At 32.8% G+C, this 18,196-nt stretch overlaps 1 protein-coding gene across 3 annotated transcripts in view; it reads left to right on the plus strand.

Annotated features, from left to right (window-relative positions):
* Nucleotides 1–18,196, plus strand: part of LOC123714860 (talin-B-like) — a 51,300-nt gene that overhangs the window by 24,537 nt on the left and 8,567 nt on the right. For all 3 annotated transcript variants that reach the window (XM_045669472.1, XM_045669474.1, XM_045669473.1), the window contains 26 exons: nucleotides 140–217; nucleotides 596–717; nucleotides 1,520–1,618; nucleotides 2,461–2,619; nucleotides 3,512–3,710; nucleotides 4,052–4,119; nucleotides 4,631–4,711; nucleotides 6,728–6,853; nucleotides 7,225–7,332; nucleotides 7,837–7,926; nucleotides 8,226–8,342; nucleotides 8,700–8,818; nucleotides 9,781–9,913; nucleotides 10,303–10,454; nucleotides 11,101–11,230; nucleotides 12,364–12,464; nucleotides 13,202–13,364; nucleotides 13,942–14,034; nucleotides 14,727–14,801; nucleotides 15,096–15,255; nucleotides 15,568–15,680; nucleotides 15,820–15,945; nucleotides 16,061–16,234; nucleotides 16,895–17,037; nucleotides 17,465–17,599; nucleotides 18,027–18,113. In XM_045669472.1, the coding sequence (XP_045525428.1) occupies nucleotides 140–217; nucleotides 596–717; nucleotides 1,520–1,618; nucleotides 2,461–2,619; nucleotides 3,512–3,710; nucleotides 4,052–4,119; nucleotides 4,631–4,711; nucleotides 6,728–6,853; nucleotides 7,225–7,332; nucleotides 7,837–7,926; nucleotides 8,226–8,342; nucleotides 8,700–8,818; nucleotides 9,781–9,913; nucleotides 10,303–10,454; nucleotides 11,101–11,230; nucleotides 12,364–12,464; nucleotides 13,202–13,364; nucleotides 13,942–14,034; nucleotides 14,727–14,801; nucleotides 15,096–15,255; nucleotides 15,568–15,680; nucleotides 15,820–15,945; nucleotides 16,061–16,234; nucleotides 16,895–17,037; nucleotides 17,465–17,599; nucleotides 18,027–18,113 (3,151 nt within the window). The remainder of the gene's footprint in view (nucleotides 1–139; nucleotides 218–595; nucleotides 718–1,519; nucleotides 1,619–2,460; nucleotides 2,620–3,511; nucleotides 3,711–4,051; nucleotides 4,120–4,630; nucleotides 4,712–6,727; nucleotides 6,854–7,224; nucleotides 7,333–7,836; nucleotides 7,927–8,225; nucleotides 8,343–8,699; nucleotides 8,819–9,780; nucleotides 9,914–10,302; nucleotides 10,455–11,100; nucleotides 11,231–12,363; nucleotides 12,465–13,201; nucleotides 13,365–13,941; nucleotides 14,035–14,726; nucleotides 14,802–15,095; nucleotides 15,256–15,567; nucleotides 15,681–15,819; nucleotides 15,946–16,060; nucleotides 16,235–16,894; nucleotides 17,038–17,464; nucleotides 17,600–18,026; nucleotides 18,114–18,196) is intronic.

Consider the following 18,196-nt stretch of genomic DNA (forward strand, 5'->3'; position numbering starts at 1 on the left):
TGAATAAAGTTATTTTGAGTTTGAGTTAGAACACCAAACCATTCACAGAAATGTATCGGTTTTCATGATAGTGTTTATGTAATTAGCTCGTTTTTTAGCTACTCGAACCTAAAATATATTTTATTAGTTTCAATTTCAGGCCTTGGTGAAATTGATTACAAAGTCCAAGAAGAACTCGTGCAAAGTATATCTCAAACAGCACCAGAGACGATAAAATGTAAGTTATTTAAAATAACACAACGGCTATACACGTTGGCACTTATTCCTTATAAGTCTAATTAAGAAACAGATGTAGTGCTAAGTATGACTCCTGTATGTCAAAGATGTTTTGAATTTTGAAATTCGGATCATACTTCGTGCTGTCTCATTTCTAAATCAACCTAACTCTTTCAACTACACTGAAAATATATTTAACCTTTGAAATACGTATTTTCAAAGAAAAGCTTATTCTTATTAATAATAGAAAGAGATGGATGTAAGCACTATTAGACTTTATTCTAGAAGGAATATTATAAGAATATTGTGGTGCAAGAGTGATTAAGGAATCTTTGTATAGAAGCATTTTTCTTATAGTACTTTTACATCTATTTCTTAGATATCCTATCTACGCATAAATATTTAGAAGATGACGCGAAGGAAGTAATGATTGCAGAAGCGAAAGCTCTATGCGAGGCCACTCAAGGTGTTCTTGACAACTTAGACAAAGACAATACTGAGGTATGGAAATAATTTATAAAAAAATTTCAAGTTGATAAAGTTCTTGTTTAAAAATATTTTTTCTAAAACTTAATAAAATAAAAAGTTATTTTTCATAAAACTTAACCGTGTCACTCTTTTCCTAAAATGCATTTTGTCTATTTCTTTCAAATAGTGTTTCCGCTGTGATAAAAAAAGACTGATTTATTTTTATTTGGATGAGAACTTCAGTTGAAAGAACGCAATAAGACTGTGTGTTATGAATGTAGGTGTTAAAATAAAATATCTTCAATAATATTCACTGTATCCGTAATCTAGAACGCCAATCAAAAATTAAATCTAGTTAATTATTATTAACAAGTGCTGCTTTTTTCTGTATGAAGTTTTACATTAGGCAGCGCTCCAGACGAGATTGTGACGTGAGATACTAATAAATAAATATAGACGTTAAAAGTATTAGACTTGTTCTTAAATTTCGCATCTTTTGGAATTATTGATTTAGATTTATATACTGAGGTGAACAGTATTGGTCCAGTAGTTTAGGATATAACGCAATCCTTAGTTCATTAGATGTGTGGCTGATACATACAAAATAACAAAGAGAATTTTTTTTTAGTATAGTAGAATGAAGTAGAATTGGTACGCTGTTTTCTTGAAGAACCTATGATATTTTCTATGATTGTAAAGAATACACTCAACACTACAATTCTGATTTTATTATCTAATTATGCTAATGTAGTTCCACAATATTAAAAAAGGCCTGTCTTGCAAGTATTTATAAATACCGTTAAATATTTATCCTGTATATTCTGAATTATTTTAGGAGTTAGGAGACGCTGTATCGAAGTATGCGTATTCCTCTGGAAAGCTGTATTTCATTTTTAGCCCTTACAAGAAAGCGGAGAGCAAGAAGGAAGCTGAGGTAAAGTTCTCAAAAATCCTTCATATAATTCATTATTTCTTAGTATTCTTCTTCTTCTTAAGCGTGCGCCTCTCAATCTTAAGGTCAAGCTTTTATCACAGATGCACAGGTACTTTCTGCCTATGTGTGCATTTAACACTCGCTAGTACGATAAAGGAATGCCTTCCTTGCATGCATGTAATGCAATGCATGCCTTCGACACAAACACGTCAACGGCGTGTGACACCACAGAACGCTGATCACCCATGCGTATTAGGAAAAACAAATGATCACGAAACAGATACACAAATATGGCCCAGAACTAAAAGGTTACTAGGGCCACTGGTATTTTTCTAAATGTGATATTGTTTATAAATATTATATTAGAGAGAAAATCTATGTAAAATTCAGTTTAATATATTAATATTTAGTAATACAATACATATATGTATAGATAGTTGGTTATAAATAAAAAAATGTGTGCATGTATTAGTGTTCACACGTAAGAAGTGGAACTTCTTTATGACCTTATTTTTCGAAAAAATATCTATTATATGCAACTTTACAGGAATTGGTTAAATAAAGTTAAATTAGATAAAGTTTAACAAAAGGCTTTTATTATCATAGACATGAATACAAATAATACAATTATTTCATTTTACCTTATTACTACTTACTATTAATTGTAATATAATTATTATCGTTATTATATATTTTTGTTCTTAACGGCTTCGAATCTCTTCGAATCAACCGTGGTAGGGACAAGACAAATATGGCGCGTAACCGAAAAATGTGACGGTTTATTTTTTTTCCAACGCCGATAAAGAAGTTTCACTTCAATAAAAATATGGAATTGTCATCAGATCGTCCACACAGCCCGTTCAGCGTGTGAGCGGACTTCATTAATGCTATCTCGCGTCTCACGGCTTGCTCAAACCCTAGACGCTTCCGAAGCAGAGCCATTGGACCGTACCGGAGTTGAACTTGCTGATGCTGCGCAAGCGCTTCTTACTAATGCTCAGGTATAATTTAGAATATAAATATAAAATGCAGTATTTAAAATCATATTGTAAAATTTTGGTTATCAGGAATGTTTTTTAAATTAATTATAATAATTTTACTTTATTGATAATGCATATTGCCCGCAACATATGTCATGAATATAAAAAGTCTACATTTACTTGTGTATTACTACGGGTTTATTTAAATATCATTAAAAATAAGATTTACTTACACAAGAAATTAATAAGTACAATAGGTAAGAAACAGAAGACTTATTATGTTTTAAGAAATTAGCAATCGGATATGTGAAGGTGTTTTAAAATGTTACTTTAATGCTACCATAAAATACAAAACAGATGTTTCATACAGAATAATTACAAACTAAAATTAGGTCACGATTTTTATTATTTTTAATTATACTTACTTACACATAGTATAAGCCTTTATCTATCCACAGGTTTAAATACATTATACAAAAATATACAATTTTCTTACTTACTATGTGGTCCCTGTCCGGGATTGGCCTCCTCCCAACTTTTTCCACCTTATTGTTTATTCATCATATAATTCTTTCCAGCTTTGAGTCTGAATTTCTACACATAATATAAGTTAAGCCTTTTTTTGGTATGTAATAGGAGGCAAACGGGCAGGAAGCTCACCTGATGTTAAGTGATACCGTCGCCCATGGACACTCATTGCCAGAAAGGCTCGCAAGAGCGTTGCCGGAAATTTATCATTTCTGTTATTTAGCTAAAGTATAAATATATAATATTTTAAAAGAAACAATCTATTGCAGTTCCCGGCAAATAACTTGTCAATCGTCGTAAATGTGCAGAAGTTGTTGAAGCCTCAACACATTTAGGAACTATGTATTTTTTTCTAATATAGATGTGATATGTTATTCTCTTTTAGTTAACATCCCCAAGTATTCGTTTTGAATGCTCGCAATCTGTACTCGAAGACTCAGTGAACCAAGTCAATGAGCTCTCTGAAAAGCTCGGCAACGCCTGGTCTCCATTGGTTTCGTCTGATGAACAACTGGGTCAACAACTTGATAAAGATCTTAACCACCTGCAGACTGATCTTTACAGACTCAAGGACATCATTCATGGTATGTTTAAATAAAGATGAAAGAGTATGCCAGAGATATAGAAGATAAAGAGGTACCGAAATTAAATCAATTCGTGTATACGTAATAAAGCGTATCCAAGTGATAAATCTAAGTTGTTTATTTATTAGAACCATCTTTTAGATGTTTCTTTATTTTTATACGTTACATCTACGTGATTATTTCATTAATCGAACTCTTAGTCGATTGGATTAACTAACGTGTGTGACGTTCGCTTTTAATTTTATTTGCGTAGTTATACCAAGTGTATGATTATGAATAGTAAACATAACTATCGGTAAATATCTATGAGAGTATTTTTTAATTAATATCTTTGTTTACAGAAAGCAATCAATGGATACCAACAGCGGATATTGAGATTGATGATAATACGAATAAGAACATCGATTCAGTAAGTTTTACCTTTAACTAGTATTACCTATAAAACATCAACAATCCAAAGTAATGTCTCTTTTTATCACAGCTTAAAAGCTAACCTCGAAAGAGTACTTAGGATTTAAGGATTTTGTTTTTACAAATAATTTTATCTTACTTCAAGCCTCAGGAACGTTAAACGAACGTTAATATGGAAACGTTACTTCCCGAACTAGTGGTAACTTACATGTCTGTGATGTAAAATGATTGTAATTGTCTCAATAATATTTCGTTGTATGAATAATGTGAATCGACGTTGTATAGTCTTTAAATAAGATTATTTCTAATATATGAATGCACTCAACTCATAGTTGATAAATTTGTTTTAAAAGTTAAAGTTTGGTGCATTTATTTATATGTTTATCTATCAATCCTTGGACTAAAAACATATGTATATTTATAAACTAACTCGTCCGTAATATGCAATTAATACGAAAGCATAATATATGTGGTCCAATGATTGATAGAAGAGATAACACTTTTTACAGGATTCAAAACATGACAAAGATTTATTGATAGAAGACACACCAATCAAGGAATTAGCATCAAAGATTCTTAACTCCGCCAAGGTATTGTGTTTTATATATTACTTTAACAAAATCACATCTGCGTAAAAATATTAGGTCCTTACATATGAAATTGGCGTATTTCGTACTGGCCACTTTAATCACGATGTTCTCCTCTTTGGTAAGGAATTCCAAATTCAAATTTGTACAGCTATTTACTCATGTATTTGTGCTTCGAGGACCGTCATTCATTTGTTTTTTCTGTTTGCGTCACTCATTTTACAAAATGGAGAACTTAAAGTATCGCATTATTTACGAGTACGAGTTCCGCCGTGGCACTAGTGCTGCGGAAACGACTCGAAGGGTGAATGATGTGTATGGCGGTCATGTTGCAAAAGAAAACACAGTTCGTTTTTGGTTCCAACGTTTTCGTTCTGGAAATTTCGACCTGCAGAACAAGCCCCGTGGACGGCCTGAGACCCAAGTTGATAATGAAGTATTGAAGGCTATTGTGGAAGTGGATCCATCGCAAACCACGTCCGAGTTAGCTGCAGGCTGCGGCAGTAATAAAACTGTTTTAATTCACTTGAAGCAAATTGGGAAGATTAAAAAGCTTGAAAGGTCACGAATTGATTGAAGCAAACCGGCAAACGCGCGTCGACTGCTGCGTTACATTACTGAACCGGCACAATAATGAAGGTATTTTAAACCGAATCATTACCTGTGATGAAAAATGGATTCTTTACGATAGTCGGAAGCGCTCAGCGCAATGGTTGGATCGTGGCCAGCCAGCCAAATCCTGCCCCAAGCGAAAATTAACCCCAAAACAGTTACTTGTAAGTGTTTGGTGGACTAGTGCCGGTATTGTTCATTGCAGGTTTCGCAAATCTGGCCAGTCTATTACGGATGATGTCTATTGTCAGCAATTGCAAACCATGATGGAAAAGCTAGCGGCTAAACAACCTAGGCTGGTCAATCGCTCCACGCCACTGCTACTTCACGACAACGCTAGACCACACACTGCACAACAGACGGCTACCAAATTAGAAGAGCTTCAATTGGAATGTCTAAGACATCCTCCCCGGACCTTGCTCCAACAGATTACCATTTTTTTTTCGAAATTTGGACAACTTCTTGGCAAGGGAAAAAATTTAACTCTGATGGGGCAGTCCAAATCGCCTTCACAGATTTTATTGATTCCCGTCCGACTGTTTTTTTTAGTAAAGGGATCAATGAACTACCTATGAGATAGCAAAAGTGCATAGAAAACAATGGTTCATACTTTGATTAATTAAATATATTATATTTAAAAATATTCGACTTTTTGTTCCTCCCATACAAAACGCCAATTTCATATGTAAGGACCTAATATATATTCATTTATCAAATAATATTTATAATTGTCCTTTCTTCCTTTTATATCAAAAAGTATATTTACCGACGCAACAAATAAAGCCCTGCCTTCTGATTTATAATTTAATTTACACATTCCACAAAATGAAATTGAATTATCAGTACTAATATTACAATAAGGTGCCAGTAAGTTGGCCGGTGACATTAGATGTTTTAGTTTGTAGTTATTCCGGTTTGTTAGTGACTTCAGAGCGAGATTGTAGGTAACGTAACTGTGAGGAAGATCTGTAAACCATCTAATTTTGAATATTTCTCCATTCCTCCAGTAAAAAACTCTGAATTAAACCATTTCGTAAAAATATACTCGTATTGTTATATAGCATTGCTGTTCTTATGTCTCCCTAAAGGGCATGATCGATTTAGCTAATTTTGATTTTGAAATATGGAAGTTCAAGGAAGGTTTAAATTGAGAAAGATTATATAATAGAAAATAAAAATAACAAAAAACATAATATAATGTTTTGCTATGCAATACAAAGAAGATTATTTTAATTGTGTTTTTAATTTAAATTTGAAATTTGAGTCCTTAACTGACTTTCAAGTGAATTCGAGAATCGTTTAGATTTACAATTAGATTTTATTTTATATTACCTGTGTACAGGACAACGTCTGTCAGGTCCGATAGTAAATGTTTAAATATATATATATAATTATAATTGTCTTTAGAGTGAATTGGAAGACGGAAACCTCTCAGTAGAGAAGCAAGGTGCATTGAAATGCTTCACCAATGAGTTGACTGCCGCCCTCTGTGCTTTAGACCTGGCAACTGCTCGCTGTAAACGAGATCCCGTGGTGAGATTCCAATTGTTATTATTTTTTATAGATTTGGAATAAAACATTTAGACATCGATGTCACGTGTACTATGTATTTTAATTAGAGACAATATTATTGTATAATAACACTCCACTTGCAAGTTGCCGGCCTTTTAAGAATTGTGACGCTCTCATCTAGAAGGACCCTAAGTCGAACAGCTGGTTCCACATAGGGGTAGAGCGTGGCGAAAGCTACCTTTAAAAAATGCTCCGTTGTCGAACGACGGAAGGCTAGGTGATACGGATGGTATTTCGTATTCTGCCTTGACGTCCGCTGATGAAACTCTACTTCCTTATATATATACTTTGATTTGGAAACCACCCAAAGGTCAATATTTCACTGTTTTCAGGACGCAAAGAAGCGTCAAGACTTGGAAAACGTGATACAGAACGTTCAGCATCTCTGCCTTGTAGGACAAAGAGAAGCCGATGCGCAAACTAATATAATTGATTTAATGGTAGGTATTTTTTCGGTTCCTTTATTTATTTAATTCCAAAAGCATACTTTTAGAAGTGGTAAAAATATCTAAGGTAGTTTAAGCCCCGATTGTGCATATATTGTGGTTCATAAACCACCTCGCTTTCCTTGGCTATTCAAGGAAACCGACATAATCAACGTTCACTTTGTCAGAGAGCTCGCAAATTCGTTGCCGGCCTTTTAAGAGTTGAATTGAAAAGTATTTTCTTGACCCTAAGTTGAATTGGTTCGGAAATAATTCAGTGGGCAACTGGTTGTAATCATCTACACTACTCTAAAGAAAATTGATGATAAAAAATGAAACAGGTGTGAATGCATTTTGTAACTGAAGATGTCGATAACGAAAGGATATTAAAATCACAATCCAAGATTAATAACAGACGATCGGATTTGTTCCGCTCCGTACCAAATCCGCGAGTGTGTACTCTCTGACCGGACAAATGTACAGCAGTCAGGATCGAAACCTATCAAATTTGTGTTTTAGGTATTTGTCAAAGAAGTGATGACAGCTGCCAATGAACTCTACCAATCGACGGAGTTTGTTCACCCTAATTGTTCTAAGAAAGCTCTAGTGGTAAGTTTTGATACAATAGGTAACATACAAAGCAAGCTTAGACAGTCCCAGGTTTTAATAATTAAAATTATAAGCCTAGAAGTCAAAAGAAAATTAATTTATTTACATGAACGTCAAAAAACGAATTTTCTTCAATATGTATAGACAATGGAGATATCATACAACGTTTTACATAACTTTTATAATTAAATAAATCTATAAAATATGATAGCGGCACGCTGTTTACGCTTGTTTTGTTCACTGTTTACGCTTCTATATTTATTTATACCACGGTTTTAATGTAAATTACCTGGTTCCAGAATATAAGAGACGCGTGCGACGATATAATAGGGAAAGCCGAAAATTTGTCAAACACTCCAGATATTCCAGAAGATTCAATCTTGCACGACATGTTGGTTACCGAACAATTTGCTCAGGTAATACTGTTATGACGATTTAATTTTTCAATTAACAAATGACATTCTTTAAAAAATTTAATCAAATTTTTAATTATTCCAACATAAACCCATATTTATTTTTATAATTGTTGAATTATGTACTAAATCGTCAAGTCACCTTTGAAATAAAGTAAATTAGATTGTAATACATAATTATTATATAATTATACTGTTACTTATAGCTTTTTCAGCTTTACAAAGCTGCTTACAAAGTTTTGTGCTTGCGAAGCTCATCTTGTAGTGATGATAAATAAACTATTATTTTTTAAATTTATCGCTTTTAAGTTTTCAAAACTGAGGATATTATACCTTTTGTAATTTATATTTATTTAATAGGAATGCGATGTTTGTGTAAAAACTATCCAGGATTCGGTTGAGACAATAACGGAAAATAACTCAAGGAACTTGCTTCATGAAAAACTTCGAGCTCTGATCGAAAAGTGTGATCTGTTAAAGTGAGTTTAGATTTATGTATTTATGTAACTTTTACAGATTTACGAATAATTTTCATATGTTTTATTTGATGTTTTGTTTTTTAAACTTCTTGCCTTAGTGTACGCTAGATGCTGAAATTGTGGGTTCAAACCCTGACCATGGAAAATGGATTTTTCTTTATATGTGCGTATTAGTGCGAGCTAGTCCTCATCCAGATCAAGTGAACCTCCCGCCCGCTTACCCCAGTTCTATATAAAAATACACTTGTATTGTAAACTATGTAGAGAAACCTGCTTGTGGGTTGTTTTAGGGAGCGTTCAAGTATTACGTAACGCATTTTGGGAGGGTCATCCTTTTGTAAAACGTTACGATGCGGGGCGGGGATTGAATTACGCGTTATTGTTAATATTATTTTCTACTTTCCAGTACTTTACACAACATAATAGTAAGTTTTAAGTTTAAAAAGTCACTGGAGTTGGTCACGAAACGTTTTACTATTGGAAACAGAAACGTTACGGCGCGTTTCATGGGGGCGTCAAGAATCTCTAAAAAATGCGTGACGTAATACTTGAACGCTGATAAGGCTGATGAAGGGTCTTCTGACCCTAATCTAACCCTAAAAGCAGGGTAATTACATATTTCTAATCGGTATCCTAAAAATAATGACCACACTACGCCTATCATGCCGATTGAGGCATACTCGCTACTCACTCACTCCCCTGGTTCTGCGAACCAAAATGTATGTTGGCCTCTGAAACGAGGCTCTTACAGCCCTACTTCCAAGCTTTCCCAGCAGATCCCCTCTACTCTACCTATACCTGAGCACGTCACCGATCACTCGGTTCACCGGTCGCACACCTACCACTGCCCGATCTTGACCCATGCGATTAAGGGATACCACCTTGATCCATATTAAGTTTATTCATAATTTATACAAATGATGCAAAAGTGATATTTCTTACACTATCCAATATTTATTAAGGTTCGCCGCAAAAGGCAGTGTTTCATCAGCAGCCGGCGTGGCGATAGAGGAGGACTTACAGAATCTGACAGATGCCGAAAAGAAAATTGAATTGTTGCTGACAACTAATGACATGAGCGAATCCACAGAAAACGTATGTTAATTTATTGTATCCTGTATTACCAGGTCGACTGTTACTTTATCGATTAAAATAAAATATGCGTCAACTTTTAAGTAATCTACCAAATTTTCATAAACATAGACTCAAAGTTTTAGTTTGACTTGTATTATTGATTAAGGATGCAATATATAACAATAAATTAGCGTATGGTTCAAAGAAATAAAATAAACTTATTTGGGATAAGGAGCGCTAATGCCGGATAGGACAGTTGTCCTAAGCGGCATCAACGGCTCTAATGTTTGTTCTGGACATCACCTGCCTACCAGATTTTTCTCTTTAACGTGTTAGAGATCGCTTCAGTAAAATTATTAAGGTTTCAGTTTGTTTTGCTTATGCATGTTTAAATTAAATAATTATTTTAGGATAAACCCATAAATATCGAAGCAATTAAAACAGCGCAAATCCCACTCACTAGCGCAGTGATAGCAAAACAAGATGACGTACCGCAAGCACTTACCCAGTATGCTATGAGGATGTTGGCTGTAACACCCAAGGATCCAGCTAGTCAACTCAAGTATATATATAATTAATTTATTGAACATTTTGTAACTGTTATTGTTACGGAAATATATATAATCTATATAAAAAATTGTAAACTCAAAAACCTCATTTAGCACTTACTGCTTAAAAAATATTTCTTAGAAATTTTTATTATTTAAATTTAGGAGAAATGGAATGTTATGTGGCTGAAACAATGTTTTCCTTTCTAATATAATGAAAACAAAAGATTTTATAATGAACTTGATTGATGAAACAAAATTTATTTACAAAATATAACGAAATATCCCGGCTGGCGAATCCGATAAAGCCCGCTGAAACGTGTATGTTTAATTATTATGACATGCATTCATATTACTTTCCTCGGTAAATGGACACTCACAAAAATAATATTTTAATAGTAGTATGTCTCTCAAAAAAATTCGCCAGCTTTACAACATTAGTCCTATAGACTTTTATTTTAAAAAACTGCCACTAGGCAATGATTTTTTATATATTAAACATCTATTCTTAAAGGTCATCTATATCTATATCTCATCATCTATATCTTTTATGTTAGTAAAATACCTTTATTTATCAGAAACACTGTTTTCATTCAACCGTAAATAACACTTATTCATATTTTAACCACTGTAAGACTTATAAGACAATGTTATATTTAGATTAAACGAACACTTGAAGAAGTTATCAAGTTTACTAACGAAACGGAACCTAGCCAGTGGGAGACGAGTAGCGACCTGGCAAGATGCCGATGGCGATGACGTCACAGATATCACCAACCAAATCCTGGAAGTAAGTCTTGTATCCCTTAATTTGACCAGACTAAAACATAATAAAAATTATTTAACCTGCTTTAATGAGGTTATCAGTTTGACTTATATCTATGTGCTGTTGTTATTATATAGTATTGGAGTATGACGATTTATTTAGGATTCCACCTATGCATAATTTTGTACAGTCCACAATGTGCCCGGTTTTTTTTTTGTCTTTATTTATTTAAAGAATTTGCCAGCGCGTAATAAAGTAAAATCTTTTATTTGTATATACAAAAGAAAACTTAAGGCCCATCCTTTATGAGACAAATATGCCTTAAAGGTGCTTAATGACTATTACTAACTAACACTTAGGAATATTTTTCGTAGACAGCTCTGCGGTGTGGTTTCACAAGAAATTGTAATAGTATTGGCAAAAAGAAAAATGTATTGCTAGTTGCCTGGAAGAGATCGCTCGAAAGCCTCTTGGCCTTTTTTAATTATATATATTATTATATTTTGTATTAATTTTTGCAACAAAATATTAAATAAATAGCTAAGTCAAATCATGATGATATTTTTTTAATATCATGTATATACATGGAATATTCCAATTAATAGAACAGTCCAAGCTTCATAAAAATCAATATGAGTTTCTTTCATTGTTCAGATAAAAATGTAACGGGTTATATTTTTTCAAATATTTTTATTTACGCATTTAGGATAAGATAAGATTGAAATAGAAACGTGTTTAAATGTAAAGTATCTTAATTGAAAGGCAATTATTATTATTATTTATTATTTTTATGTATTAAAACCTAAACCTACATCGTAGCTTCTCGAGTCGAAAGTTATATACAAATCTCGATACGCAGCAATATAACCTGAAACTGGCGACGCTTCCCCGTCCACCGCGTTCTTATCGTTATGAATTTTTGATCCTTTAACTATAATATAATTTATTTTTTAATGTAGAAGTTATATTTGAAACTATAACGCCAAACCGGCCAAACCGGAAATCCCCCGTATGGAGAAAGTTTAAAGACGTATTCACGTTAAAATTTATTAAATAATGTTTAATTTTAATTGAAGATCGAGTCACGTCCAATACGGATGCAAAGATAGTCCATATTTATAAAATTATTAGTGATATTATTATGCATTTTGTTTCAGGAAATTCACGAATACATACCGAAAGATAAGAGAGCTACAGATGGAAATGATCTTAAAGCTTTAATGATATTTAAAGATGGTGAAATTGACGGTGATATCAAGTGAGTTTCACATAATTACTACTAAAAAAAACATTTTTTAAATCTTCGAACGTTAATATGATTAAAGATGTTATGTACGCTAACTGAAAGACCATGAAAAATTACTTATTTATAATATCAATTTTTCACTTGAATTTATGATGTTGTATAAATTTGTAGAATATAAATCTACTACCACTCGTCTTTAGGTGTTATAATGTATGTTGGTTTACACAAAACTTTAAGCACAAAGCTTTACTTACATTGTAAGCTGAAATTAATACTAATACGAAGAACACAGGTATAAGATGTAAGAATGTTTTATTGTACCAGCCTAGGAAGTACATTTACGCAGTTACGCTCCGAAAAAGCCAGACACACAACAGATAATCAGAGCATTTAACCTTTTGTTATACGTGACTGTTGAATATAGAGAGCCCCTAACCCAAGAACGGTATTAATAGTATTCTAATTGAAACATATTAGCAATAATTTCGGGTGCATATCAGTCGATTTTATTGCTTTTTCGTCATGACGAGAAAACGATCCACACAAAGGACGCGCGTCAGGTGCGAGCTTTAACAACATAGTTACGATACTGCTGCGACATAAGTTATAAGTTTTGTACTTTACGTTCATAGAAAAAAATTGTTGGTTACTGATATATAATATAATAGTTCGTTGATAACGAACTATTATATTTTGCATATTCGAAAAATCAATTAAATGTTTAAGATTGATTTATGATATTTCCGCAGTGAATTAAATTCCAAACTGAGTCAACAAACACAAAAGCTAAGCTTTATGATAGGAACAGTCATCCTAAACAGTGATAAGCCTGAAGGAATAACGCGGGCCGTTCGCAGTACTGGTGAAGTGGTCGCAGAGATATCAGCTATTTCCAAAGCTATCAGACATAAGGTACGGCATATGTAAATTTACAATATTCTATTAATAACAAACTTTATTCAAAACAATTTCAAATAAAGTTTATATTGTTATATTAATATTTATACAGCTTTTAATATTTTTTATAACAAGCCAGTTTAAAGAAAACACGTTTTTACCGGATTGAAGCTATGTATAAACTTATAATTATTTTACAAATTTAAAGTGTTTTCTTTAAATGTGTAAAAGCTATGTTAACAAAAGACAATACTAATAAGCAAGTTGCCTGTTACTGCCGAGCAGTGTTGGCCTAGTGGCTTCAACAAACATTCATACCTGAGTATCCGATCCGCTTCGATTCCCGGATGTAGTTTCGGTCTATGTGCGCTTTTAAAACTCGCTCGTACGGTGAAGGAAAACAGAAGGCTGATCACCTGCTAGTCGATTAGAAAAAAGAAATGATCAGGATCAGATTTTTTAAAGTTTTTTTTTAATAAAATAAATAATATAATATTTTTCTTTGTAACAGTATTAATAAGTAAAAATGTTTAGCTAAACAAGGTAAACCTTGGTCTAAAATTTAAAATTGTCTATTTCATCCACGTTTTAGGACGTCATCCAAGGAAAAAGAATGGAGAAAGCAACATATTATTTGACAGCTGCGATGTATAATCTTCTCGAAACGTCAGAATCTGTCAATCAGGTAAGCAAATAAGTATAATTAAGTCGGTTATTCAACGAAGCCTTGCTGTAATAAAGTCAATGTTATAAAGCCTATCAAAGCAAAATATTTGATTTCTTACGCTTTTATAAAAAAACTAATACATTTTTCACACATTTCTGTATGTATTTTGAATTGAAGGTTAATATTTCAATCTATATAAATCCTTCACGATGTTTATGGTTGAACTCCTCAGAAACGGCAATTTTCTTAAATGAAAAGAAATTGTATATATTATATGAGGTAGCGTTTAGAATAAGCGCAGTGTTGGCCTAAGTGGCTTTAGCGTGCGACTCTAGTATCTGAGGTCGTAGGTTTGATCTCCATGCACCAAGGAACTTTCTTTCTATTTACTTATTTTTACATTTGAACAAACGGTGAAGGAAAACATCGTAATACATCGACTTCGTGTCAGGCATAGGAGGCCTACTTGCTTATTAGGACGATAACTGATCATGAAAAAGATACAGAAATAAGAGGCCCAGGCCTAAAAAGGTTGTAGCGCCACTTTATTTATTTTATAAGAATAAGCTGCTGCTGATTGATTAGATTTTTTATACTAAAGTAAAATCAGGTTCATATTTTAAACCATGTTATTAAGAGTATTACGAACTATACAGTACCAACACTCTAGTTTAAGAATTGTTAAGGCTTCATATAAATAACTTTCTCAGGAGTTCGAAAAACCCGAATCCCGAAGGAAACTGCTCGATGCCTGTCGAACTCTGACTGAAGCGTTGAATAAACTTGTAAGTATACCAATAAAGGGGCAATACTTATGTTTGCCATGGATTTAGTTGCATTTTTCATTAGTTTTCGCTGGTCTTTGTGTAAAGCATGACCACGATTATTACTCCAAAACTTGACGTTACTTATTTCAATGATGTTTGTTAAACAAATTGAAAAAAACATGGACAGGTCTTATGAGGGCCTAATGTTTCTGGTATTTTCCTAGAATAAGTCTAAGGTTTAAAATTATAGTTTCCACAACAGTATTGTAAACATGTAATTCAATTTTGATTATGACAAATTAATCATATTAGGCTCAAGTATCGTCCCGTGCTGACAAAACAAAGCGTGATGGTGAAGAGTTCCAACGCAATATTCAGCTCCAGCAGGTTTTACTTAGTCCGAATTTGCCCACATGTGCACTTGGCCTGGAGGATACTCTAGACGCTTTACAGGCACAAGGAGAGATTATACGTGAGTGTATATTGCTGTTAATGTATAGTAAATATTTAAGTTTTTTATTTAATATTTCTATAAATTTATTTATGTATTCGTAATAAAAATCTATTTTAATGGTAAACTTACTAAAAAAAAATATACAATCCCATTGATGCCTTAAAATATAGAATGTGTTTTTTTTCTTATTAATGTGTTTGTACATTCAGTAACATTTAAAAGTTTCTCACACCACATAAAGGTAGAAAATATTAACCGATATATGTTTTTTGATATAATAAAAAAATTCACATGTATAAGTCTAAAATTATTGATATTATTTAATAACAGACAAGCTGAATAGCGAAGAAACGATGTCCCAGTCTGAGTGTGGCACTACATTGCGGTACGTTGCAGCGGCTGCCTGCGCAAGCGCTCAATACGCTTCACATTCCGCATATCTGGTAAGGAAATTGTTGGTTCTTATACTCTTTTGATTATACGCCTAACTAAATTTTAGTGACGAAATTTACTATTGCTAAGATGTTGTTTCAAAATGTCGTATATTTTATTGTTATTTAAGAACAATATTTTTAATCATAGCTAGCGATATCAGAAGAGAACCAAGATGCGGCGAAGAAAGGACTCATAGATCACACTAGACTGAACCAAATTTCTGACAACGTTGATGAAGTCTGCTCAAAAATAATTTCTGGAGATAAAGAACAGGTTTGTTTCATCATTCGAAATGTGTGTTGTTCGGCAATCTATATAGTAAAACTAAGAATACTGGTAATTACTATCTAAATGTATGTCGATTTACGGGATTGATTTTCTTTTCTAGGCGAAATCTTTGGAACCGGTTCTAACTAAACACATACAAATATTATCTGAATTTGTTGACGACTGTACCATGAAAATGAATGAGGATGACAGTGCCAAAGTAAAAGAAGACTATACTGTCATTAATTCAGCTATGGATCAACTCAAACATGGAATACACGCCTCTCCTTATAGGGTAAGTTTGGATTATAATAATTTTCGTAAAACGTAAGCTAGCTATTTTCCACCCATAGTTAAAACTGGGTCGTATACTATCAATCAACTAACATTTGAAACTTGTTCACAACACAGATACTAGTAATTTATCGGAATTTTGTTGTGGCTGTACAATAATACAGTATGAAGAAAAAACATAAAATTAAAAAAAAATATTGATTTTTCTACATCAGTCACATGACAAAATGGTCATTGATTAGTCGAATCGACTAAGACGTAACTGGATTGTAAACCAGGTTTTCATCTATCTAATACTTCTTTACTACTTTCTTAGATGATAAACACGAAAAACTTTGAAACAAAGTTTGTACGTGTTTACAGGCTTGATATATGATAAGAACTAGTGCAACGGCACCTTGCCTAGAGAACAGTTTTGACGGGTTCTTGAAATTATAAACATCGATTTTTAAAGAAACAGCTTAGCAGAATGAAAATAGACCATTTGTGTAGATTCTATTGTAAATAAATAATCTTTTCTTTCCCTAATAAATAATCTGAAATAGTTTTTAAAATCTTGTCAAATAGCAAACCTTTGGGCTTAGGTTTATAAAATCCCAATTTTTAGTTGACATGCAGATTTTATTTCTGCCCGCGTCATATATTCCCTATTTATTTTCAGGATGATATAGTAATTTGTAGAAGTTTGAAACTCTTGGATGCTATAAATCGTTTGAAGTTTACAATGAAACGATCGCCTACGCCTCGGTATAATGGATCGACAGCAGAAAAACACAACCTTGGCATAGTTATGGAAAACGCTAAGTATGATTAGTTAACTTGCTTTTTAGTTGTTTGAGTTTTAAATTAGAGTCCACACACTGTTATTGTGCTTACTGCTTTAGTGTAATTGTCTGAGTAAAGGTAGTATTCATAAAATCTGTTTCGAAGGACCAAATGTTCATGATCTTTGCATATTTTATCTTTTAGAGAGTTTTTACCATATTTGTAGTTATACAAAATCTAATTCCATGACATATACGTATATCATAGTAGGGTCTTTTTTGACCGTTTAAGCTATTTTTCTTATTCCCTTGTTTATTTTATCTTATTCTATTATTATTATATTTTCATTTTAAATAAACTCCGATAGAAACATTGCCCTTTTAGTAACTATTTGGCTAACGAGTTAACTTTATTAAATATTCCTATAAAAATGCGCGTTACTAAAGATTTATTCCTTGACTTACAGAAACCTTTTAAATGACACATCCCGTCTGGTGAGTCAGGTGACGTCATCAGAGGAAGAAGTACTTACGTGGGTGATGTACGGAGCTATTAGTAAACAAGTTATCAAATCATACGAGGCCTTACTCACTTGCATAAGGTAACATAATAAAATTTACTCTTACAAAAAGGTGTTTGCAAACTAGAGCTTTTTTGTAGTTGCGTTTGTGAAGGAAACGTTCGTAATTAAATCGGCAATTCGACGTCGTGTGTCTGGCCACAGAAGGCAAATCACCCATTACTGAAAAACAAATCGTAACGAAGCGATTCTTAATGTTTTATTCAATAGTTCAGTGCTGAAAACTAACAGATGTCAAATGTCAAAATTGAACTAGCCCTACTACGTAAATACACTTAGTAATAATGAAAATTTCTAATTTGTTTGGTAGTTCCAGAGACTACAAATTTCATAAAGCTTTAAATCAGTATAAATATATGTTAAATTTAATTATTGCTTTTTATTAGGCAAATAATATGTATTTAATAAAAACGAAGGCCCTGGAACTAACATAGAACTAATATTGCAGAAATAAAGGAAGCGAGATGAAGATGCTCCAAGCTACAGTAATATCTAATGACGACCCAGAACCACAGAAGAGTCATCTTCAGACACAGTTAGTATACCTTAATTCTTATTAATTAGGGGACTTTTATTTAGTAGCATACTAGCAGACCGACAAATATCAATCATATATTT

Source organism: Pieris brassicae, chromosome 10, assembly GCF_905147105.1.
Source record: "Pieris brassicae chromosome 10, ilPieBrab1.1, whole genome shotgun sequence".
Taxonomy (NCBI): Eukaryota; Metazoa; Arthropoda; class Insecta; order Lepidoptera; family Pieridae; genus Pieris; species Pieris brassicae.